Genomic DNA, 24634 nt, shown 5'->3' with positions numbered 1-24634 from the left:
CTCGGAGTGCCGTGCATTCAAATACTAGTGCCCATTTCTCCTTTCTTTGCATCTCATCCCGAAGCAGCCCCTCTGCTTGCCACAATCAATATCGGTAGCGGCTAGCAATCAAGCGTCCAGAGATGAAGGACCTGAAAGATGCTTCGGGGCGACCTCGGCGGCGTGATCGCACATTCACGGTAAGCGAGCACTTTCGATGACAAGAACCCAACTACTAGTTTAACAATGCTTAGGGCTGCCGGAATTGTCGCCGGCGAAAAGTAAAGGTAAGCTACAACCTACGCTCTGGCCAGGATTCTGCCTCTGTTGATAGAGCTGATCATGCGGGTATTAGTGCGATGAAAAGAGGCCACAGTGCTGTTCTTGCATCCAAATGGGTCTCACATGTAGCTATGAAGCAGCACTGATCTGGGTCAAGCAAGATGGCAGTCACGACATCTCATCTGAGAGACGATACAGATCCTGCGGTATGGTTTGACCACAAGAACTTAATTCAGACTGCGCTAAACCACGCAGAGGAGACATGGAAAAACATTCCGATTCTCGATTCAGACACCGTGGACGGCCTGATATCACAGTGCGACCCAGAACATGCGACAGAGTCTATCAGCGACTTCAAGGTTGTCTTCCATGTTCCAGACTACAATCCATTCACGGCATTTCGATCAAGCGAGCAACGGTCCAGGCATGCTCTGTTGTCTGCCAGCCGTATCCCCAACCTGGAACATGATCCTCTCAGCCCAACACCTCTCACTCAGGAGGAAAGGATGCTTTTCCATCACTATGTGAATCACGTCGCCATCATCATGATGCCATTTGAACATCCGAGAAATCCGTGGAAGTCTTCGTACCCTGCCAGGGCTCTACATCACACGTTACCCACACAAAGGTCACTATTCAATGCCCTCTTGGCTCATGCTGCTTTCAATTTGGCTCATTTGACCTCTTCTAACAACGAAAACATGGCAAGAGCCTCGAAGTATTATGGCCTCTCTATTAAACAACTACTTGACAGTCTAAACAGAAACACAGAGCCGGATACCGATACCTTGGCTGTGGTAATGACTTTGATGATGGCTGAGGTAACGATGAGATCCTCCTAGGAGCTTGATCTTTCTGATTGTGACAACAGCTATACAGCGGCCAGTCTAGGAACTGGAGGCACCACTTTCGAGGCGCATGGGATGTCTTCTGGAAGTACCAGGCTCAAAGGCCGTGGGAAGATTCGGACTTTGCCTGCGCTTCCATACAAAGCCTGAATATAATTGGTATTATCAGTGACACAAGCCGACTCGCATACGACGCCGAAGACGGACAAGATAAGTTGCATAGGCAGTTATCTGACAGCGACGCATTTGACAGAAATTCATCTCAAACATTTAGCCAGGAGTCCTTCTCCGTTATTAAATCAACTCACGAGTTTGGATTCACGATTGGTGCCACACAGGAAATTTTAGAATGCATATCTTGCATTTCAGATATGAACCGAGACAGCGACAGCAGCGAAGTAATGGAAGACCGCTGCCAAGGACTATTAAGCTTACTCAATGTCTGTCGGTCCAACCTCGCAAACCAGGCCTCAAGTGGAAGTGCGATCCTCAATCCTGCCGCTCATTATCAGCTTGGAGCCTTCGTCAATGCAACCTTTATCTACTTTTATCGAACATTATTCGACTTGCCTCCTGGAAAGCTGGAAAATTACGTCATTGAAACCCTCGAAAACGTCAACCTTTTTATGTCTCACGGCTATGGCAATATGTCCCTCTGGCCAGCTTTCATTGCCGCAGTCGAGGCATCCTCGGATGGAGTTATGTCGATGGCACGGACGTGGTTAGAGGCTGCTATAACAGTTGGGATGGGCAGTCGATTCACGGTCAAGAAAGTTGTCGACGAGGTCTGGCGGAAAAGAGAAGTTGCTTCTCGTAAGCTAAACCTTGACAGACAGCTTATTGCGGTGGATTGGAGAGAGGTCATGAAGGAGCTGAATGTGGATGTCTTATTGGTCTAATAACGTTATGGAACGGTCAACGGAAGATCTAAAATCAACCCGGCCTGTCGCCATTATATCAAAATGTCCATCTCGGCGGCATTTCTGGGTTCGATAAACAAGGCAGAAGCTTCAGCACATGGGCGACTCTCGTCGTCAAATTGCAGGATTTCCGCCTTTACCCAGGCTTTTCTTCCCTCGATATTCTCAGTCCAGGCCTTGACAAGTACCACACTCTCCACCAGAACTGGCTTTCTAAAGCTCACGTCGATTTTTGCAGTGACTGCAGTTTTGCCTGCAAGCCGAGGAAAACAGGCTCGTCCCATGCACTCGTCGAACAGCGTCATCAGAAGCCCGCCATGAATTCTTCCGGCGTGCCCGGCGAGTTTGGGTCCCAGGTAATAGGCTGCCACGAGGGTGCCGAATTCGTCACAGTACTCGATGTATGGTTCGCAGGCAATCCTCTGTGGTCCTGAAAGACTCGAAAGGGTCATCTGGTTGGAGATACGCTGGGGCGGGATTTTCAAGAGTCTTCGGGAAGTTTGAACCGGACGAGAATTGTTTGAGAGCCGGAATTGTTTCATTGTTGGTGACTGGTGGACTGCCTTGAGAAGCATGTTCTCTGGCTCTTGTGTTGAGTCGGTATGAGGGTGTATTTGCTGCGCCTGCAACGGTCGTTCGGTTGCATCTAGCATTTGCGCCATGTTGGCCCGAGACTGCTTTACTGAAACTGAAAGATGCGCGACCATATTTTTTTCGATATCGAACCCGGAGATGCCACCTATATTTCTTTGCCAAAGAGAATACTCGCTGAAGCAGGGTCCACCTGGCCAGGCCAACATAGTATCTTTCCGTCTGGCTTCGGGGAGGTTTTCCCTTACCATCTCATTTGGGAATAGTCCTAAGGGTCCACACATGCGGGATCCGCTGCAGCCCGGGACATTGCAGGAGGAGGATGTCTGCATCCCTGACTTGCCGCTAATACAAACCAAAGTCAGTAGACTCGTCCTCGGGATCTCATGCCTGAGCAGAGCAAAATCGTAAGTCACTGATCGCAGCATGAGCAGCTGTCGTCGTTTCCGAATACATATATGGCGCTCCATGGAAACCCCATGAGCCATCACTCACCGGAAGTGAGGCCAACAGCGCTCTGAGAGACAATATGGTGCAACCATGTGTGGTCTCAACGCATATTTCCTCGTCAATTCTGAAATTGACATTAAATCGTCCAAAGTCTCTCAACGCCATCAATGCCGATTTACTCGAAGAATTGGTCGCCCGTCTCAAGCAGGCAGGCAATGACCCAGACATTCGTATTATTATTTTAGAAGGTGAAGGACCACGGTCTTTCTGTGCTGGCGAGGATCTAAAGGAGACCCTCGCGCCGGAGACTGGTTCCTTCGAAGAATTGCAGACAGCATTCCACAAACTTCAAGACATCACCCGTTTGACGTCGAGCAGCGACAAGTTAGTCATTACCGCGGTACAAGGTTATGCAGTTGGTGGAGGAGCAGAGATTGCTCTGGCCGCTGACTTCGTGATTGGAGGCCCAAATGCCAAATTCAAGTTTCCAGAGTGCGCCCTTGGGCATGCAGTCACTGGCGGGATCTCAATTCGATTGCCACATCTGGTTGGCCTTTTGAAAGCTAAGGAGTTGATGATTAGTGGAAGATTTGTTGAGGCCGAGGAAGCTCTTCGAATTGGACTGTTGACCGAGCTAGTTGAGGACCCCAAAGACAGAGCCGTCCAACTGGCACTGGAACTGGAGAAACTACCCAATAAAGCAGCGAGGTGCTCGAAAACAAGCCTGGAGAGGGCGATTTTCCCTCTTATGGAGGACGTTCTCTCCAGCGAAGTGCAAGGTGCCAACTTATGCTTTGCCCAGGATGATGCGGTGCAGGCCTTCCGCAATTTCCAAGAAAGGAAAAGGCGCCAGGTGGACGTCACAATGAAGCACGTTGCAGTCAATGGTGAAATAAGCGTTCCGTCCAAGGGCTTTCCGGGGGATGATCTGCCAAAAGACCTCAATGGCGCTCTGGAGGTCGCCCTTCAACGATTTCCACAACGCACATTCATAAGGTTTGCAGGTCGAGACACATCATTCCACCACTTCGACGAGGAAGTGGCAAAGCTTGCGGGCGGTCTGCAACACTTGGGAGTGATCCCTGGCGATAGAGTTGTGGTTATGATGAGAAACAGCCTCGAGGCGGTTCATACCTGGTTCGCTACCAACCGTCTGGGAGCTACATGGGTTCCAGTAAACGTGGAATTGAAATCCGTTAGCCTCCAGCATGTCGTCGGGTCTGCCGGGGCGAAGCTGGCTCTTGTCGATCCTGAGTTCATATCAGATATCGAGGGCACGAACATTTTCTTGAGGGACCAGATCTATGTCAACGGAACAGCGGATAGCAATAGTCTGTCTGCTCTTTACAATTTCCATCAAGTCGAGCATGCTGTATCGGTGCTGCCATCAACGCCTTCAGCATTCCTCTACACCAGTGGGACAACGGGGAAATCCAAGCCTTGCGTTCTGTCACACCAATATTTCATCCTACAAGCATTCGAGTTGAGCGATGCTTTCGGGCTCTGCCAAGATGATGTGCTCTACTGTCCATTTCCCTTGTTTCATGCCGATGCTACAGCCTTGACCACGGTCCCTGCTTTGTTGTTGGGCGCCACTGCGGCCCTTTCCGTTCGCTTCAGTGCCAGTCGCTTCTGGGACGAAATCCGAGCCACTAAAGCCACAGTCTACGACTTTATGGGTGCGACCCTCGCATTGACCTACAAACAGGAACCCTCCAGCAAAGACCGCGATCATAATGTGCGGCTAGCTTGGGGCGTACCACTTCCTCACTTTAGCAAGGACTATGAGGAGCGGTTTGGCCATCGCCTATGCACATTGTATGGAAGCGTCGAAGCGAGCTTGCCGATCATGCAGAAGGGCGACCTCCTCACAGGCTCCTGCGGACGCCTGCGACCAGGATATCAGCTCCGAATAGCTAATGAGTTTGACGAACCTCTCCCGCCGAACACACCAGGTCAGATGCTGCTACGGAGCGACAAGCCGAACGCTTTCTTTCAAGGATACTTTGGCGATGACGAAAGCACCATCAATTCATTTGCCAATCTTTGGTTCCATTCGGGAGATTTGGGCAAGGTAGACGAGTACGGTAACGTCTACTTTGTGGGCCGCATCAAGGATGTCATTCGACGAAGGGGGGAGAATATAAACGTCTCTGAGATCGAAGAAGAGTTCCTTAAGCATCCATGCGTCGCCACAGCAGCGGCATTTGGGATTCCGTCAGAGCTGGGCCCTGGAACTGAGGAAGACGTCAAGGTTACGGTCGAGTTGCGAGTCGGAACGAGTGTGACAGAGGCGGAGCTTTGGACTTGGGCTAGGTCCCGTATGGCCCGCTTTCAAGTTCCCAACGTCATACATATTGTGCAGGAAATCAAGAAGACGCCGACTGGGAAGGTAGAGAAACAAGCACTTAGCCAGGACGGAGGGCAAAGATTTGATATTAGGATGACCACTACTAGTAGTTAGGCGAGCAAGTTTTGCAACGTTGTAGCAGAAACCAATCCCCCAAAACTGACGTTTTGACCAGTGATAGTCTCATCTATAAAGACCTAAGCGAGACATGTAATGTACGATTCGAGGTCCTGGCAAACGGGCGAGAACCCCTATTCTGGCCTATATAGGGGCTCCCCCCCACCCCCCAATCCATAGTTGCAATCTACACACGAGTTTTCACCCCATTCTATCCGCATCTCGCTCCGTTCGACAAGAGCTTTTAGGATAGGCGAGCCACCTCAGCTCGTGGACAATCTCACAGTGGTCTTGGCTGCACGTATCCACCGCATCGCTTCTGCATATTTATAAAGCAGCACGGCCGGAGGTGAGTCGTACGTGAGCTCCGAGCAAAGCCACACATTACATTATGGGCTGCGTTGCAGTATGGCTGCTAGATTCCTAGATCACTTCTTTGGTCCCCTGAGCGTCGACGGAGGTGCCTTATCGTATTTCGTGTCGAGGCCGAATTTGCGAATAAATCCTTTTCTACACCCGGTTTCGATCGCCAACAGAATCTAAGCTCCCGTGGGCCACAAGTATCACCGACAGAATACGTGGCCATGCTACACTTGACATGGAAGAAATATTGGCCAGGGACGCGGCAGACCTTCAACTCGCCCTTTATATCCCTTTCACTAGCTACCGAAGAGCGATGTGGCGAAAGGACCGGTTCTTACAAGAAGGCGCGACTCGCGTGGTTGTGCTGGCGTATGATGCGTCTGAAGTGACGACCCTAATTGTTGCTCGACAGCTGGCATCTCACCTCAATCTAAGGAGATTGCATGTCCACGATAACAAAGTCTTGGCAGTATCTAAGGTCGTCGCCGATGACTACAGCCTGCTCGCTGTAATGCCGACCACAAGCGGCTGGGAAGTCGAAGTATCCGGTCCATAGGGGCCAATCACCCTACCTCAAGAATATTGGACTCAATACTGCTTTTCAAGAAACCTGCTGGGAGCATTGCGGCTTGAAGTATACTGTCATACCGGGTGGACCCTTGACCGGGCGATTGGAGTGGTTGGTTCGGGCTTTGAAAACATGAGGGTGCATGTGCTCTTTTGCATTACCTCACGGTATACGTAAGGGAACGGACCCGTATGAAATATGCCAAGGCGCTAGTAACTGGGAATAAAAGCGGCCTTCGGCACGCCCTCACTTAGTTAGCTACGAAATACAATTCCACTCGTTATTTTACACCCGTGTCATCATGATATTGTTAGAGATTTATTATGAATAGTCGTATCATAATTAACGAGAGCTGCCTATCGATGATTGGCCAGTGACAAAATGTACCTAGACTACTTTTAGAAAGTGCCCTCCACCGTGGTCCTTGGCTTTTAGTTTGGAGAAACTCACTACAACAGCAGATCCTGCATATCCTTCGGGAGAGGTTAGGGTAAATGAATCAACCAACCAACCGACTGTACCGCAGACTACGAAAATTGAAAGTTCGAATACTCTGAATGTGAGTCATGCGATGCGGATTATGTCCTTCTGAGCACAACTCTGACCGTTTTTGATGCTGGGTGGGTCTTCGGTTGGGATAGGCCTCATTTCCTCGCAAGCCCGGAAAGTCTCTGGCACTGGGGTTGCGAGGAACCCGGTAAAACCAAGAATGACCGCTGCAATGTACAGGTTTGTAAATCCATTCCAGAGAAATGAAAAGCAATAGTATGGTGTTTCCCCAGATAGCACATCTCAAGGAATGGCGTTTTGGTATGATGTGAACAGCCCTCTTCTCCGTGACCGCATGACTGAAGTTTGGCCTGGCCCTCAAGACGGATAAAATTTTGCTCTTTTTTCCTTTTCTTTCTCGGGATTCTCTTTCATTCAGGAAAGCCATGCCATCTTCCACATCAACCAGATCAACCAGCCCCCGATGATATATTCCTACCAGTGCCCCACTTTAGCTTTCATGCACCACACTGACGGTATATTTTTCTCCATCCGATCCAGTGGCCAACACCACGATTTGTTCCCTTTCAGCGTCATCATTCTGGAGACTGATTTCCGCTGTCTCTTGGTACTCTTGATACCAATCCTCTTTGCGTTCACCGCTGATTAACTCGTGTCTAGCAGCTGCGATAGCCGCCTGTCTTGACAAGTGTATTCCCCTGATCTCAGTGTTAATGGACCCACCTTCGCTTTGAAGCGTTCGAAGAACGTAGAACAGATTATCTTGTACTCTTCCGTCACCGGGCTTCGACCGAACGCCAAGCGAGTTGGGCGTGGTTTCGATCTCGACGTCGTGGATCTCGTCACCTTTGCGGGCGTGGACGAGGACATTTGGGCCGTGGAGCCAGGATGAAGACGGTTCGTCGTTGCAGAGATCGTTTTCAACGTATTCGCTCAGCGAAGAGCGGGTATAGCCTTCATCTTCAAGTCGCCGGAGACCTGCAGCTTGGGCTGAGTCCAGCGACGTATAGGTGCCACAGATCTCGGTGCGGATAGAGGGTGGGGATTTGGTTACAGTCGTCCGTTTGACGTGGTACAGGTCAGGGACAAGAGATGGGCGACGCTGCATAGTGAACTTGAATGCTGTCGATGGTGGTCGCTACCAATATAATTCTCGCAGTACATGGATGATGTTTTATGGGTAAGGAAAGAACTCACCATGGGGAAGGAGGAGCCCCTCTCCGGCGATATCCTTTACTGCCGCAAGAAAACGTTGGCAAGAGGGGTAACACAGGTCTTTGCACATGGTCTCTTTAAGGTATGACGACGATGAGACATCCTGCGGCTGGAGGCGGAGGAGGCGTTACAACCCCGCAAATTAGAAGAGGTTGGTCTTTCCCCAAACTTAAGAAGGATTGAATATCTGGCCAATGGTCAGCAAATATGGGGACGGTTAGAAGATGCTCTTTTCCGACTCTTTCAAGCGGCAAGGCCCCATAGGCACGTGACACGGGTCTGACGTTGCCATCCCACTTTCGACGATGGCGATGCCACCCTATGCTTACCCGAGACTTATGCGAAATGAGGGAACAGAATTTGAACTTGTGAATTACTCGTCCGGAAACCTTACTGGTATCTCCCCGCCTGTGTTGGCAATTTTTCGCGTCTTTCAAACGGATTTTTGTTGGCGAATCAGGGAGGAAGGGTGACAGCCTTGTCTTGGCATGTAGCCTCGTCGCGTATCTCTCTTCCTCGACTTGGTGTGCTACACCATGCCCCAGCAGTAACTACCTCCAATCTCCTCCATTACGATGGATACTCTCACGGATCATGACACTAGGCTAGACCAGCCTCACACCGCAGTGATGTAGGCAACAACCCGTTTTTCGCGTTACCACGAACGAGTGGCGCATCAAATGTGCATTTGCGCTAGCCCATTTTAAAGCGGCCACTATCTCCGCTTCAACGAGATATGAAGTGCACGTGATCTCCGGTTTGGCCGTGCCAAGGCAAGGCCTGCATATTGAGAATCGCCATGGGCGTCAGGATTGAAGCTCCAGATTTCACAAATTACCGTCGATTGACAATCAGACGTTCTGTTCTCTTTTCTCACGACGCTATACGCGTCTCTAATCATGCCACCAGCTCCCTCCGGCATCGTCGCCGTCCGTCTCCCCCCATCTTTCCTCATCCCTCGCTACCTGCCCCGAAAATCCATCAAAGCAACTCAAAAACGTACTTTCGGCATCCGCTCAACAGATCCGCCTAAACCGAACCCTTACAATGTTGTTCCGGGCATCAAGCCTCTCCTCTCCACCCAAACCGCGGCTTTTGAGCGGAAAATTAAATCTGACACGCTTCCCTTGAGAACGGGAGCTCTGGCATTCAAGAAGGGGATGACAGCTATTTTCGACGTCGAATCCGGAAAAAGAATCCCCTGCACCGTTCTCCAGCTAGATCGCAATCAGGTCGTCAGTCACAAGACGCGGAAGCGACATGGATACTATGCAGTATGTGTGGGTTGTGGAACGATCAATCCCAAGAATGTGACCAAGCCGATGCTCGGCCATTACTCTGTCCAGGGAGTGAGTCCCAAGCGGCATCAACGCGAATTCCGTGTTCGGGGACCAGGGGCACTATTACCCGTTGGCGAAGAAATCAGGGCGAACTGGTTCATTGAGGGACAATATGTGGATACACGTTCAAACTGCAAAGGCAAAGGCTTCGCCGGTGCGATGAAAAAATGGGGCTTTCACGGGCAAGATCGAAGCCACGGTCATTCCTTGTCGCACAGATCACTTGGTTCATTAGGTCAGGGCCAAGGTGGTGGTAGTCGCGTGTACCCTGGTAAGAAGATGCCTGGAAGAATGGGCGGACAGAGAAATACGGTGCAAAATTTGAGAGTGCTGCAATCCGATGTCGAGAATGGAATTGTGGTCGTGAATGGTGAGTCGAGCCTGGGATTGCAACAGGGAAGTTTTCACAAGTACTGACGAACCGGTGTGCAGGTGCTGTGAGTGGTCCGAAGGGCTGCTTGGTGATGATTCAAGATGCGTTGAAGAAACCCTGGCCTCACATCCCCGACGAATTGAATCCCCGGAAGCCCAATCCGAAGCCGGAGAAGGCTATCAGTGCCGAAGCTAGAGAATCAACACCCTGTTGAGATGTGGCGTCACTGTATCAATATTCCTACCAAAGACAATTGAACAAGAAGAGGGATATTGAAAGCATTTGATCTAGAGCAGCATCAATCTTGATGATCGGCAGAATACGGAGCCCTTGACGGCTCCCTTTATATATCACTTTCACGGACCTGAGGGCATTTGTGGACCGGTTCCTCGGTGGAGGGGGTCTCATATCTTACACTTGGTCGGTCTTGTCGGAAATTTTGTCTGGTGCCAAAAATCAAGGCCTGGCCAGTCTCTGGTGTCCGACCGTGCCTTGTCCGATGACTCGCTGTAACATAGCCATTCCATTTGCCAGCCAAAGTGGCGCAATGGAAGTTATCTGGTCCCTTAGGAAATGAAAAAGCCCATAAACCAACCTCCCATCTTCAAAGACAAATCATCAGGCTCCTCTGTATTCGTACCTCAATCCCTGCAGTTCGTTCAAACCCGCCTGGATCTCGCCCATACTCCTCCGTGCCATAAAAACCATCCCGAAAATGACCCCGGGCAAGGACATGAACAACCACAGGCCTTCCGGCACATCGGTCCTCGAGCGGTACACGAAAGAGGCCCCGAGTAACAATACACAAATGAACAGGTTGAGAAGCGGCAGGTTCTTGTTGATGGGGCTGTCTTCCGAGGTCATGAGCGCCGGTAGTTGCCCGCGTTGAAGGCCCCAACGGCTATCCAGCCACGATCTTGCTGCAAGAGATGAAGATGACGACGAAGACGAAGAAGAATTGGAGATCGGGATGTAATACATCATATACGCACTTGAAGCTAGCGACGTGATGCCCAGCAGACACAGTAAGGCCATTGTGGTGAATGTCGAATGGAAGAGATAGTACAAAAATGGCAGCATGACGATCAGGGGCAGCGCCGTGAAGATGAGCGTGTACTGCGTGTTGGTTGATGATTCGGAAGCACGGAGTGTGTTGAGGAGTCTCTCTTGTTCTATTGATAAAGATTGCTTAGTATATGTAATCTGGAAGATCAATTGGGGGAAGGACACCGTTATGAAGGGCGCAGGATATTTCGCTTCTCCCCGACGTCCGTGGACAACGTGTCTCCAGAGTGAGCGTACCTTCTTCATCCATCTCGTCGTGCGAGAGGTCCGCTCCTTCATCATCAGAGGGATACTTGAATGTTCTTCGGAGCCTTACAGGGTCCATGGCAAGCAATGATGGGGAGAATGGCCACAGTCTGGGTTGTTTGGGCCACAGAAATTGATCCTGCAATTGGCTGCTGCTAGGAGGCAAAGGCCACGATCAAGTTGACGATTAAAAGTGGGTCGTTGTTGACTGATTTGATTCAAAGGTGTGTCCAGGGTGGAAGTTCTTGATATTGTGTTGCCTACAGCCTCGCCAAGGCAAGTCACCCGACCAGCCAAATGAGGCCCCCTTCTCCCAAATGATGTATTTTTGCAGCATCGACAACGACGCAGCATCGACAACGACGCAACATCGACCTCGAGAGCTGCGACAGCGTCGCAGCTCTCAGCTTAAGCCCCGGGTCAGAATCCCGCATCCACCGCGAAATCGACGCTCGATAAACCCATCGAACCGAACTCGCCTTCTAACCACGCCCACTCGCTCGCCGAGGCGTGAGTAACCCCTCCCTAGAAACCACAAGAACGATGGCGACCGTAGCAATGCGAGCACCAGTCACACCGACAAGAGAGAGCGAAGACACCGTCGAGGTGCCGCCCGCCCCGATGACGCGTCTAGGCGCACCCCGAGCGAATGACGGTAGAATAACACGGTCAATGGTAGAAAGTAGGAGAGCTCGAATCGAAGAACAGCCCGTCGATAAAGAGAAGAAGAGCAAGATCAGCGAACAATTGAGCCTAATCCTTCAGATCGTGCGAGACCTGGCGGAACAACAAAATATAGTGGTCGGTCGTCTAGAAGCTCTAGAACGACGACAGAATACGGCAGACACAAAATCCGAGGCCTTCGCTCACGCTTCGGACGCAAGGCTCGAGGCCTTCGCCCGTAGTACAAACGAACGTCTAGAAGCGCTATCTAAGTCCCTCGGTCAAATCACCGCGAACGTCGCCACCGTAGCTAGCTATGCCGACGTCGTGAAGTCTGGACTACCAGCTCCGGCTACGGGAACGACAAGCCAAGGTACACCGATCACCCAGATTTGCTCCATCAATCCGTCTAGCTCGGCATCACGACAAGGCACGACCTCCAGTCCGCACGTGGTTATCGACTTCTCGACGACAGGGAATAGCAGTATTGCCAACGAGAAACCAGGCACGGTCCGAAAGCGAATCGACGACGCGTTGCAAAGTCAGGAGGCAACGAAGGAAATTCGATGTTGGGGCATTAGTCGCAACCCTCGAGACAGTCATAAATTCAAAGTGTTCTTTAAAGACGAGACGGCGGTGCAGACTATACGCCGCAACGATAGCTGGCTAACTAATCTTCGAGGAGCGCGACTACAGGCCGAGCAATGGTATCCTATACGAGTGGACAGCGTGTACAAGGGGGCCATCCTTAAGGACGGCCAATCGACCGAAGTGAAAGAAGAGGCAGCACAGATGGTTGGCGAGGAGAACGGAATACGAGTGCATAAGCTCCAGTGGCTTAGTAGACCGAACGCAGACAAAATCCACGGATCGATGGTGCTATATCTAGCACGTCGAGAGGATGCCGAGAAGCTTCTGCGGGAAGTGCGAGTCGATATCGACGGCGAGACGGCATTTGCGAGACCCTACGAACGACGAATAGGCCCAGTCCGATGCTTCAAATGCCACCAATTCAACCACGTAGTGGCCAAATGCCCGTCCCCACAATCGATATGCAGCCGCTGCGCCGAGATAGGCCACACCAACCGCGAGTGTACCAGTAATCGAGTCAAGTGCGCGACGTGTGGCGGACCACATTCGACGTTCGATCGAGGCTGCCGAGCGTACAAGTTGGAGTGCGAGAAGGTCGCATCCCATCGAATATGAGGAAGCACCTTCGAACCCTACAGGCGAACCTAAGGAAAATGCCCCAGGCACAGCAGAGTCTACTTAACGACGAAGAGCTGAGCGACTTCGGACTACTTATGATTCAAGAACCCCACTGCTTTCGAATTAGTCACCGTGATTTAGTCAGCCCGATATATCACCCGTACTGGACAGCGTATACGCCCACAACCCACGACGAAGAGAGCCAATGGCCATTTCGCAGTATGATTTGGGCTCATCGAAACCTAGTCGTTAAGCCCATCCCCATCCCGTCATCCGACCTTACCGCGGTAGTGGCAGAACTAGAAAGCCGTCGTATTCTAGTCATCTCGATTTACGTACCAAAGAGAAACGACCGCGACGATGACGATCTGACGAGCCGTCTAGATCTGGTCAGACAGGCCATCCACCAAGCAAGACAACAATACAGCCCACAACCGGTCGAGGTGATGATAGGGGGCGACTTTAATCGACACGACCAGTTATGGGGAGGCGACGCAGTGGGTACGAGCACTCGACAAGGGGAGGGCGAGCCGATTATTGAGTTTATGCAAGAGTTCGAACTCGATAGCCTCCTGCCACGGGGAACAGTCACATTCGAATCTCCGATGGGCGACAGCACGATCGATCTAGCCCTAGCATCGAGCTCGCTGGCTGAAGATCGCGTTCAGTGCGGGGTCTACCCAACTGAACACGGCTCAGACCATCGAGCAATTCAGACAAGCTTCGATATTCAGCAACTCGAACAGATAATGGCTCCACGCCTTCTTTTCAAGCACGCACCATGGGACCGTATTCGCGCCTCGGTCAGCCAAGAGCTTCAAGGGATGCCGATGGAGATCGAAGATCTGGACACCTACGCCGACGAATTCGGCGGGGTCGTAAAGTCCGTAGTTGAGCGATTAACACCTCGATCTAGACCCTCGCCCTACACTAAGCGGTGGTGGACGGCAGATCTAACCCAGCTACGACGCGACTACACATACTGGAGGAATCAAGCTCGCGCACATCGACGTCATGGGAGACGAGATGCACAGCTCGAAGCTCGAGCACAAATGGTCAAGAAGGAATTCCACAAGAGCATGCGAGTACAGAAAAAGCATCACTGGGAGACCTTCCTCGAGGACTCGCAGAATATTTGGCAGGCGAGTCGATACCTTCAACCCGACTCTGTCAGGACACTCGCCAAAATCCCTTCCCTACGAACAATCGACGGCCGCGAGGTAGAGGACGACGAAGGCATAGCGCAGACCTTACTAGCCACGTTCTACCCAGAAGCTAGAGCGACGACGCGTCGAGAGAACAATACAGCGGCACAAGAACAGCTTCCCGATATACCCCTAACGATAAACGAAGTCGAACGAGCAGTATTCGCATCGAGCCCGTGGAAGGCTCCGGGAATCGACGGTATACCGGCAATCGTATGGCAAAAGCTGTGGCCGGTCGTGAAAGAGAGAATCTTCGAGATCTTCCGTCACTCGCTAGCAAGAGGACAACTCCCCCGATCGTTCAAAGTGGCCAAGATTATACCGTTACGAAAGCCGGACAAGGAGGACTATAAACAACCGAGCGCCTATCGACCTATCTCCCTACTGTCGACGTTAGGAAAGATGCTAGAATTCGCCCTCGCCGAGCGCATCTCCTATCTCGCCGAAACATGGCACCTTTTACCCAACAACCACTTCGGAGCACGGAAACGAAGATCGACCACCCAAGCGCTTTCGATGCTTCAAGAACGAATCTTCGACGCATGGCGCGACCGTAAGGTCTTAAGCCTGGTTAGCTTCGACGTAAAAGGAGCGTACAATGGGGTCGATAAGGGCACTCTTCTTCATCGACTAAGAGAAAGACGGATTCCCGAAAGCTTAGTGCGATGGATTAATAACTTCTGCAGCGAGCGCAAAGCGTCGATTATCGTTAACGGTCAGAATTCGCCTATGTACGATCTTCGACACCCGGGACTACCTCAAGGATCGCCACTCTCGCCTATCCTCTTCCTCTTCTTTAACGCCAACCTAGTACAGAACGTCATCAACTCCAACCAGGGATCGATGGCATTTGTGGACGACTACTCAGCATGGGTAACGGGGGCGACGGCGGACGATAACACACGCACCATCCAAGAGCGATTCGTAACGAAAGCGGAGGCATGGGAAGCTAGCAGCGGAGCGACATTCGAACCCAAAAAGACGATATTTATCCATTTCACTCGTGTAATCGAAAGGCGAAGCGATCGACCGTTAATTATAGAAGGCGAAGAGGTAGCCCCTAGCACATCCGTCAAGATCTTAGGAGTGATACTGGATCAACAGCTACGATTCGATGTACACGCGTCTCGAACCGCGAAGCGTGGGCTGCGAGCCGTGACCGCCTTGAGAAGGCTCCGAGCATTACGACCAAGCACGACCCGCCAGCTTTTCGCGGCGACGGTTATCCCGGTCGTAGATTACGCCTCGTTCGTGTGGACAGCACGACCCTCGACGAAAATCATGAAGCTACTAGAACCCATTCAACGTATGGCAGCGCAGGCGGTCGTGGGAACGTTTCGAACGGTGGCCCTATCGATAGCACAGGCCGAAGCGGGTATCGAGCCACTAAGAATTCGATGGCAGAAGCAGTCGCTTCGCACGTGGACTAACCTACACACGCTACCGCGCAAACACCCATTCTGGAAGAGCAAGCGTCGAATTAATATGGATAATAAACGATTCGTCTCGCCCCTACAACTCCACGCCTCGAATTTCAAGGCTATCGACTTAACACACATCGAGACTATCGAACCGTGGTGCACGGCGCCCTGGACGAATCACCTAATTGTGCACATCGATAATGACTTGGATGTAGCTATTGCCGAGGCGGAGAGGAGAGCGATCGATCCACAAGTCGAAGCGGTATTTACTGATGCTTCGGCGCGTAATAATCGGGTGGGGATCGCGATCGTCCACTCGAGGGGCACGATTCGCCAAACCATCGGGACAGAAAACGACCTTAATGCCTACGCCGCGGAGCTCGTCGCCATTTATCAAGCGGTGGCGATCACCCGCCACGACGCGAATATATACCCGAGAAGAGAGCGAAGGACATACACTGTCTTAACGGATAGTCAGGCGGCTCTTAAGGCATTAGCACGACCTCGACAGCAAAGTGGGCAATTCATTCTACGAGCCATCCTCGACCAAGCTCGAGAATTTCGAAGGGAACAAGGCATCGATATCACCTTTCGCTGGGTCCCCGCCCACGCGGGCGCCATTCTTAACGAAACCGCAAACGAACAGGCCCGTCGAGCGACGGAACCGGAGAGCCAATTAGAACAATTCCGCCTACCACGACTACTGACAGTAGCTCGACGAGCAGCAAATATCGAATTTACGATAAACGAAGCAACAATCACGGAAAGGCGTGTTTTCCAGCGACAGCTCGATCAAGCTCTACCAGGCAGCCATACACGAAAACTGTACGACTATCTGTGTAAAAGAGATGCGAGCCTTCTAGCACAGCTGCGCACAGGCAAATGTCGACTAAACCACTATCTGGCCCGTATTAACGCCATCGAATCGGAGGTGTGCGCCTGTGGAAGAGAAGCCGAGTCGATTCGACACTTCCTCTTTCGGTGCCCTCGATGGGTGAGCATTCGAGAAGAGAAGAAACTAACAAGAAAACCACGATGGGGAGACCTTACGTTCTGGTTAGGGGCGTGGTCCGACAGACGAGACAGTAACGGCGAATACGTAGATGGGAAGATGGGCAAGTGGAAACCGAACCTAAACGCTGTCAAAGACATACTAGAATTTGTCAAGGCTACCGAGAGGTTAGATTGGACACCAGAATCAAGGTAACAGAGGCGAGGAGACAAAACGGCTACTCGAAGGGGATGCGGAAGAGGAGGATAGTATTCAATATGGCGGTTCTGCTGACTAGCCGATATTATGACGGTCAACGCTCGAGAAAGCGCTCTCGATGATAACTGCCAGCTTTCGAAGATTAGTATCCTCAGAGACCGTATCATCGACAGCCGTGTCGAGAAGCTGAGAATTCGAAGGCCGAGACAAGAAAGGGATTGGAGGTCTAGGAACTGGGTGTGGAGACTATAGGATAGACGAGCACGTGATAGAGCTAGTTCCCAATAGGCCTAGCGGCCTACACGGGCGTAGGAATAATCAATCAATCAATCAATCAATGATGTATTTTACATAGACGTTGTCCAGCCTTGTAAACGCCCACATATGGAGTTCAGCTCGTGCCTCATTCAAAGGTCGTATACGATATCATCTCGAAAGCTCAGTTTGATGCAGGCTCCGCGATGCCAAGATATGGTCACGTGCGAGGCAAGCGCTGGCTCGGGCCATTCTGCCACGAGAAGGATTCCTTTCCGTATTGCAGCAACTACTGACCATATAAAAAGTATACGGGGTATCCACCCGAGTAGGTAAAGAGTAAACACCTATATATCTATTATTCTTCGCGTCGCCGGCTATCAATGTCTCTGGTCGTGACATAACAAGGACCAAGACTTTCAGACGACCCTTCCACCAGTGGAGAAGAAAGATCCTCCGAGACCATAGTACGAGCCACCAAGTTCCTCCGAACCCATAGCTCAGCCTTGAGTCTTAACAGTATACCACTAGTAAGGAACCTTTGTCCGACTGTGCCAGTGCTGATCCACGAGTTGCCAAGCAACATATCGTATCACCTACTGAAAAGAGAAGGTTCGGCCCACAGCCTCACTGGCTTGCGAACAGAGAGCGAGTTTCAGGATTGGCCCAGCGGATGGTTTTCTTGATTGTACACAATGGCTGCACAATTTGCGTGAAACGGCGTGGTCGCGGCCAAGATATTCCGCTGCTGCTGGTTCTGAGTCCGCCTCTGAGGATATCCCTACGACTATGCCCCTTAAAGCTTTAATGCAGCCATCCTTCAATGCGCCAAAACACTCCCAGTGACACAGAACAGGGTAGAGGTAGGCTGAGTCGGTCTCACGGTGCTTCAACTCGGTACCACGACCTGCTGTTATAATGTTTTTACTGGTTGATTGGTCGACAAACAGCAATGTTGCTTCTCTGAAAGGTCTATATAGAGACAGGCTGGTCTGCCCGTTCTTCAGATTTTCTAGAAGCACAACATCCTCTCTTTCATCTCCAAGAAATCATTACATCTAGTACCTGGATCAGAACGCTCGTTCCATCCAATCTTCGCGTCCTTCGTCTTTGTTGCTCTCGAATCGCTTGTTTTTCCACTGTCAACGGGACATCCTGCATGGCTCACGTCTTAATTGCAAAGCTTCTCAAACGTCAGCTTTTGGGGGGGGACTCTTCTTCAGAAGATGAAGAAGACTGCCCCTCTAATTTCGACGATGACAGCCAAGCCGACCCCATTGTCGGCGACACCACCTTTCACCAGATCATGATGTACACCTCCATCGGTTGCGCCATCGTTACCGTCATAGTCAGTTTCTTCCTGGTTTGGGGTCAAATGTCAAATTATCGCGAGCCTCGTGTACAGAAACAGTAAGTCCCAGCAGCTTTCTCCTCTCCCAATAATCAACACCCATCTAATTCTCTCTTCACTCAGACTCATTCGTGTCATCTTAACGGCACCAGTCTTTGCTGTTCTCTGTATGTTGGGGGTGGCTAGCTATCGCCTGACACATTACGTTGAACCCCTCGCCGAATTCTACGAGGTGTTCACGCTCGTTGCACTCTTCCTCCTATTCATCGCCTACTTGGTTCCTAGCACACAATGGCATACCCAAGTTGCTTTCTTCTCCAATCCCAAGCACGGCGGCTTCAAATTCTTTAAGAAGAGATACATTTTCGTCATGCAAGTCGTACCCGGACGCATCACCACCACCATCGCTGCCCTGGCCATCAATGTCATGAAATGCAGAGGCTCTGGTGGTTCTTCGTTTGACGCCGCACAAGCTATCATCTCCATCGTCAATGCCGTTCAACTCATCCTCGCCATCTCCGGTATTTTTCCTTTCTTGATGAAACAGAGAGCCACGCTTAAACTGACCGACCCTCAAATCATGGGCAAACTCATCAGCGTCAAGGTCATTGTCGTCGTCCAGATCGTCGTGCATCTTGTCCTTCAAATCCTGTCTTGGACCGGCAGCCTCGAACCCACCGCAACCTTGTCCTACAACGATCTCAACCTCGGCCTCTCAGTTTTCTTGACAACCATCCTGGCCATGATCACTGCGTTCCTCATGGTCCCTTACTTCAGACCCCGCCAATTCGAGCGTAAACCCCTCGCAGACCTTTCAGGAACCGAGTATGGTCCGTCACATCATTTCGAGTATGAGGAAGATGGTTCCATCAAGATGGGTGGCGGTTCTGTCCCGGCTGATGTGAAACCCAAGGCATCGAGATTTCGAGCCATCTTGGATACTATCAATATCCTTGACGTGTTGCAAGGAGTCGGCCGAGCTTGCAAATTGCTCGGCCACCGCAACGGCTACTCGCTTCCCTCTCATCAAAATGGCCACTCCTGAGGAGGGAGGGATGGTCTGATACGCGAATATGATCAGCAGCCACGAGTTCGAAAATTGTAAATACTGCACGGTGACGCAGAATGGAAAGGGAAGGCAACTCGAGAATTACTGAAATTTGGGAAAATGCTTGGCGAATTGAGGGCGTCTTTTTTTGGGCTAAAAACAATAAATGATGTACTTGTATGTTGCTTTCGGTAACGATCCATAAAGAACGAGAATTTGCAGAAATACCAAACCAGAGATCCAGTGAAGTTGAATTCCACAGCATCTTCTTGCGAGGACTAGGCTCCTTTTTCGTTCTCCACTCGTAGAGTATATAGTATTCACTACCCGGGTTGACTACATCTGTTTTCCTAATGATAAGCACATCAACTCCAAGTTTTGTCTTCGCGCCGTGATATGTCTAACGAAAAAGCCACCCATACTGTACTGAGAAGAACCCAGGACTGGCCCCTCTCCAACATCTTCCCCATATTATTGACTGATAGACATTATTTTTTGCCTGTTCTCATTCCGCATCACCACGTATTCTGTCATTACCCTGGGAAACATATTCCCTTTTCCATGGTTTTGTCCTGTTGAGCTTGGTGTCATCATCATCACCACCATCACGTATCAATCGTCTCATTGAACCGCAGGATGCCGTTCCCTTTCATGATCCCATTGACACCATCCGGCATCATAGTCCAACCAGCTGCAGCAGAGACCTGCATTTGCGGATGTAGTGGTTGTATCGTACCATCTTCACCTGACGCGTCCGACACGAGGACCAGCCCCGCCTGTTTTATCGTCTCTATTAAGGCAGGAACCATCTGTAGAATGCGCGAAGAACATGTTAGGCCCATGAAATTGTTCACCTGCGCCAGGCGCGCAGATTCTTTAATGGAAGTACCCTTCGCCGGGGACATTTGGAGAGAATGGATGGGATTGGCGTGCTGCGTAGGCGCCGTGGGAGAGGTATGTAGACCGACAAGGTCATTGCACAGGAGGACCGGGAAGTTGGGTTGTTTCCAGTTCAGCGCCGTGCAAATATTGGCATTGAGTGAAGAGAAGACGATCGAGCGGGTTAGATCTGGCGCCTGAGCGCGAAGAGCGCGCGCATGATCGAAAACTTCAGTTAAAATGGCATCGGCGAACGTGTTGATATCGATGGTCGAGTATATACCGAGGTGGATATCTTCGTAGGCCGTTGGGTACAGCACGTGCAGGTTGAGATTGATGTGCGCGGGCACAGCAGCCAGGACGTCATGAAGAGTAGCTATTGACATGAAGAGGCGATCGCGCCATTCCATGATGTCAACGCTTTCTAATGTCGGAGTCCCATCGATGTGAAGGAGGGAGCTTGTGAGACCGAGCTTGGTCAGGACATCGTATCGGAGCTGGCAGAGGGAAACATCGAGATTGTTGTACGTCACGAAATATGATGGATAGATCACCGGAACTCCGTCCCGAGTAAGCTGCACGATCAGTCTCAAGTAGTCACCTGAAAGACTTGATCCGGTCACCAGCCCGCTATGATCATCCAGAGCACTCGTAGCTTTCCAATACGTCGCAAATTGGGTAATCTCCAGCGGAGTTCCTTTGTACGGCTTGATCACTTGAAAGTTAAATTGGATTTGGCCCACAGGGCGAAGTCGAGGGTCGAATAGAGGGAGACAGCAACTTCCCGCACTGCTCTCGATGGCGCGGAACAAATCCGGAAGGGCGACCGATTTGGCGATGACCTTTGAGCCGAATGTGGGAAATATTTCAAAATCGATGGCGAAAGTGCTCAAGTTATCGACTTGGAAATAGACCGACCTCGATTCTTCCTCTATGGGCAGCATCAAGTTGCGGGGGATGAGGTCCGAAGACTTTGATGAGATGGTCAAGCGGGCCGCGGGATATCTCGCTTCATTAAAGAATTGTATCGCCTTCGCTCCACGGTCGAAATGAATGGCAATGAATGTTTTGGTGTCGAGAAAGTTGTGACCGTACCGGCGTAGTGGAATAATCGGCGGCGGAAGGGATAGATCTGGGATGCCATCACCTTCTGCTCCAGCAGTCTCTTCGGGTGTGATCTCCATGGCGTGCATCTGACTGTGCGGAGGAACCACAGCCCCCAATCGGGTCGAAGATCTCCTTTCGGCGTGGTGATGATGACTGCTGCGTTCCCATAAGAGATCCATGCACTGGAGGTGGCCTTCCCACGTGGCGTAATACATGGCTGTTAGGCCTTTCTCGTCAAGCGCTTCTGGATTCGCTCCATTTTCCAGTAATACGCGCAAGCAATCCACGCGACCTTCACTCGCTGCATGAAATAATGGGGTCCATTGATACAGTTTATCCCGTTGATTTAGATCCGCTCCATGCTGTCGGAGAAGGAGGAGAAGGTCCGCCTTTTGGCTCGATCGAGCAACAAGATGTTGGGGGAAAAGGCCCTCTGCGTCGGGAAGAAGTTTCGCGTTCCTTTCAAGTAGCAAGGTGGCGACCTCCATCGACTCGTGTTGGCAGGCTAAATTCAAGGGAATATGATCGGCATCAGACTGTGGGTCGATCCTAGCATTATGCGCCAGGAGGAGGCGAACGCAGTCGATTCGATGACGGACGATGCTGTGGATCAAAGGAGTGAAATTGTCGTGATCTTTCATGTCGATGGTGTCGGGTCCGTTGTCCAGTAATTTTTGGACCATGGCGATTCTCCCTCTCAGGCACGCATAATGTAATGGCACTCTGCCATACACATCCAATCGAGTAAGGTCGACTCCATGCGCTAGACCGTATTCCAGAACACTGTCCTTGCCATAAATTGTCGCTTCGTGCAAGCAATTGCGTTCGTTGATGTCATCTTCCGCGTGGATGTCTACCAGGCCCGAGTTGAGAAAGACATTGAGGGAATCGTCAGGGGCTTCGCTGATCGTCGCTAGAAAAATCCGGGTGAAACGTTCGCCTGCATCCGGTGACGTACTCAGCCTCGCGATCCATTCCCGTAGCGCACCGACGTTGCCGGCGGCCGATGCTTGCAAGATTTGAAGATCGATGTCGCTTTCTTCGGTACCAACCCGCTGACCAATCGTACGATCCGTCGGCCTTGAGACTTCGTACTGGATATTTTCGCCTTCGGCCCACGCCTCCAGATCCAGCCTGGCCGTTGTCGCTCGGTCTGCGAGATCTCGAAGTACATCGCGGTTGAAACAAGGCTGAATTTCGACCGCGCGCTGCAAATAAATTTCCTTGGTTCTTGACTATAATTCTATTAGCGGGGCGGGCAGGGCGCATGGAAAAAGTTGGTCAACCTTGGAAGTCTTGTCCCACTATAACAACATATCAGTCCCGTTCTCAATAAGCGAAAGGCCAGACAGACCTTTTTCAAAATTTTGGAGATCGCTGTTTCATTGACTTCAACAAATTGCTGTCTTGTGTTAGCATTTGATCACTCGAGCCTGGTAGCCTTGGGGCGCACTTGAAGTTTGTTGAGGTCGTTATCAAATTGCTGGAATCCCTCAACCAAGGTTGCAAAGCTTGCGGAGAGCCTTGAATTGGCAGCTATTCTTGCTTGTATCACGCGTTTCTTGTCGAGCAAGGTTTTAAGTCGGAGGGAAAACTGGAACGGATCAGGCTTGATTATTATCACGAAATGTCCGTTAAAGTACCTCGGCTTCTTTTTGAAGATAAAAAACATTGACTTTTTCGATTTCCCGTTCCTAGGCATGTCGATTAGCATGGGGGGGGTGGAGGAAGGACGATTGTGTACGCACCAGCCGGAAGAAAAAGACCTCTTTATTCGCCCTCAGAGCTGCTTGGGCATCTACGGTCGTGGAACCTCCTTGAGCGGTGATGGTGGGAGTAGCACTCAGCTGTTTGATGAGCTGAGGATGGTTGTCAGTCGCAAATCCCCGGACAATTCCATGAGTTTGGTCCCCACCTTCTTAAGAGCCTTGTAGTTGAGAAAGCTGGCCGCATATTCAGGAAGATCCAATTGCTGGCGTTGGATTTGTTTACCGAATTTCCTGATTGGATTAGAGGTGGCTTTGATGGGAGGAAAAGAGAACCGTACATGATGGTGGTGGTAGTGGTAGTAGCGATAGGTCAAGAACGTCGACGATCCCCCCTCCGGTAATACAGACGGACAAGGCTCTATATGCTGCCCCCAGGAGCCGAATGTAGGATTTTGGGACGCTGAGTCAGCGGATTAACGGGCCCGTCTGAGATGGACCGAGATCAGGTATGTTGTGCATTGGACTGTCAAGAGCGGTGGGAAGTGTGCCAGTCACGGCAATAGAGAATAGGCAATGGGTGGTGGTCAAGGTGTCCGTGAACAGGATGTTTTAACGGAAGCTCATTCCCATGGCAAACTAAAATTTTCGATACCGGGAGACCTAGACTCATGCGTAATTGGCTCGAAGGAAACGTTCGCGGCGAAAAAGCGCAAGCAGAAATGGACTGATATGCCAAGTTGGGACAGAAACCCCGTGATGGACGAATCAACGTCTACGGATCAGGCACGCGGCCTGTTGGAGACCAAAACGGCGCCGGCTTGTCAGATGGTGGGAGGTCCGACACACACACGAAAATGGAGGTGGACGAATTTCGGCGGAAATAGAGGAAGAGAAGCCACGAGGGTTAGCAGCGGGGAAGAAGAGGAATGTCACAAAAGTCTTAGAGGATTGTAGAATTTCTGCAAATGTTACAAACGAGAAGCAACGGTGCACTGTTTTTCCCTTTCACTTTCCAAACTCATGTTGTGATGCTGCAGCCAATCAGCGGCGAGTCAAGGGTACAGTCTTGGCAATAATCAAGCTCTTGGCTTGGCTGACGTCAACTGCGCTCGCATTTTGCCGCATTTTTTTACTTTGCACCTCTTATTATTACTCTTTACAGAGTACTGTGTACATCTACCGCATGCAGCAAAGCCTTGCTTGACATCCCAACACGAGGCTGAGCTGTGCCACCAAGGAGCCATTGTTGGTCACGTCCCAATTTGCATTCGGCATCCGTCGTCTCTGCTTGGACCGGGCGGAACACAGTCAGGCCATTTCTCCATGACATGACACGAGGTCTCTCCAAACGCATCCCTTG

The 24634-nt window shown here is 51.0% G+C and overlaps 9 protein-coding genes across 9 annotated transcripts; 5 read left to right on the top strand and 4 right to left on the bottom strand.

Moving 5' to 3' along the window:
• Nucleotides 1-373: 373 nt before the first annotated feature.
• Z518_05566 (uncharacterized protein) lies at nucleotides 374-2008 on the top strand (the record flags this gene model as incomplete). The annotated part of the gene is made up of 3 exons (XM_013416378.1): nucleotides 374-467; nucleotides 517-1082; nucleotides 1133-2008. 3 exons carry the CDS (start codon nucleotides 374-376, stop codon nucleotides 2006-2008), a joined length of 1536 nt encoding a protein of 511 aa, XP_013271832.1.
• Nucleotides 2009-2061: 53 nt separating this feature from the next.
• Nucleotides 2062-2691, bottom strand: Z518_05565 (uncharacterized protein; the record flags this gene model as incomplete). The annotated part of the gene is made up of 1 exon (XM_013416377.1): nucleotides 2062-2691. One exon carries the CDS (start codon nucleotides 2689-2691, stop codon nucleotides 2062-2064), a length of 630 nt encoding a protein of 209 aa, XP_013271831.1.
• A 458-nt stretch (nucleotides 2692-3149) lies between these two features.
• On the top strand, nucleotides 3150-5534 carry Z518_05564 (uncharacterized protein; the record flags this gene model as incomplete). The annotated part of the gene is made up of 1 exon (XM_013416376.1): nucleotides 3150-5534. The coding sequence occupies one exon, from the start codon at nucleotides 3150-3152 to the stop codon at nucleotides 5532-5534; it is 2385 nt and encodes a 794-aa protein (XP_013271830.1).
• Nucleotides 5535-7468: 1934 nt separating this feature from the next.
• Z518_05563 (uncharacterized protein) lies at nucleotides 7469-8086 on the bottom strand (the record flags this gene model as incomplete). Its single annotated transcript, XM_013416375.1, has 1 exon — nucleotides 7469-8086. One exon carries the CDS (start codon nucleotides 8084-8086, stop codon nucleotides 7469-7471), a length of 618 nt encoding a protein of 205 aa, XP_013271829.1.
• A 1006-nt stretch (nucleotides 8087-9092) lies between these two features.
• Nucleotides 9093-10120, top strand: Z518_05562 (50S ribosomal protein L3; the record flags this gene model as incomplete). Its single annotated transcript, XM_013416374.1, has 2 exons — nucleotides 9093-9903; nucleotides 9966-10120. 2 exons carry the CDS (start codon nucleotides 9093-9095, stop codon nucleotides 10118-10120), a joined length of 966 nt encoding a protein of 321 aa, XP_013271828.1.
• A 404-nt stretch (nucleotides 10121-10524) lies between these two features.
• Z518_05561 (uncharacterized protein) lies at nucleotides 10525-11296 on the bottom strand (the record flags this gene model as incomplete). Its single annotated transcript, XM_013416373.1, has 2 exons — nucleotides 10525-11078; nucleotides 11209-11296. 2 exons carry the CDS (start codon nucleotides 11294-11296, stop codon nucleotides 10525-10527), a joined length of 642 nt encoding a protein of 213 aa, XP_013271827.1.
• A 464-nt stretch (nucleotides 11297-11760) lies between these two features.
• Nucleotides 11761-13086, top strand: Z518_05560 (uncharacterized protein; the record flags this gene model as incomplete). Its single annotated transcript, XM_013416372.1, has 1 exon — nucleotides 11761-13086. One exon carries the CDS (start codon nucleotides 11761-11763, stop codon nucleotides 13084-13086), a length of 1326 nt encoding a protein of 441 aa, XP_013271826.1.
• A 5253-nt stretch (nucleotides 13087-18339) lies between these two features.
• On the top strand, nucleotides 18340-19576 carry Z518_05559 (uncharacterized protein; the record flags this gene model as incomplete). Its single annotated transcript, XM_013416371.1, has 2 exons — nucleotides 18340-18590; nucleotides 18655-19576. The coding sequence occupies 2 exons, from the start codon at nucleotides 18340-18342 to the stop codon at nucleotides 19574-19576; spliced, it is 1173 nt and encodes a 390-aa protein (XP_013271825.1).
• Nucleotides 19577-20184: 608 nt separating this feature from the next.
• On the bottom strand, nucleotides 20185-24604 carry Z518_05558 (uncharacterized protein; the record flags this gene model as incomplete). The annotated part of the gene is made up of 8 exons (XM_013416370.1): nucleotides 20185-22800; nucleotides 22852-22869; nucleotides 22920-22967; nucleotides 23019-23159; nucleotides 23209-23259; nucleotides 23314-23424; nucleotides 23481-23565; nucleotides 24435-24604. The coding sequence occupies 8 exons, from the start codon at nucleotides 24602-24604 to the stop codon at nucleotides 20185-20187; spliced, it is 3240 nt and encodes a 1079-aa protein (XP_013271824.1).
• Between the last annotated feature and the right edge of the window lie 30 nt (nucleotides 24605-24634).

This window comes from Rhinocladiella mackenziei, assembly GCF_000835555.1.
Source record: "Rhinocladiella mackenziei CBS 650.93 unplaced genomic scaffold supercont1.4, whole genome shotgun sequence".
In the NCBI taxonomy this organism is placed as follows: Eukaryota; Fungi; Ascomycota; class Eurotiomycetes; order Chaetothyriales; family Herpotrichiellaceae; genus Rhinocladiella; species Rhinocladiella mackenziei.
Note: the sequence above shows the minus strand (reverse complement) of the source record. Positions and strands in the feature narration are given on the sequence as shown.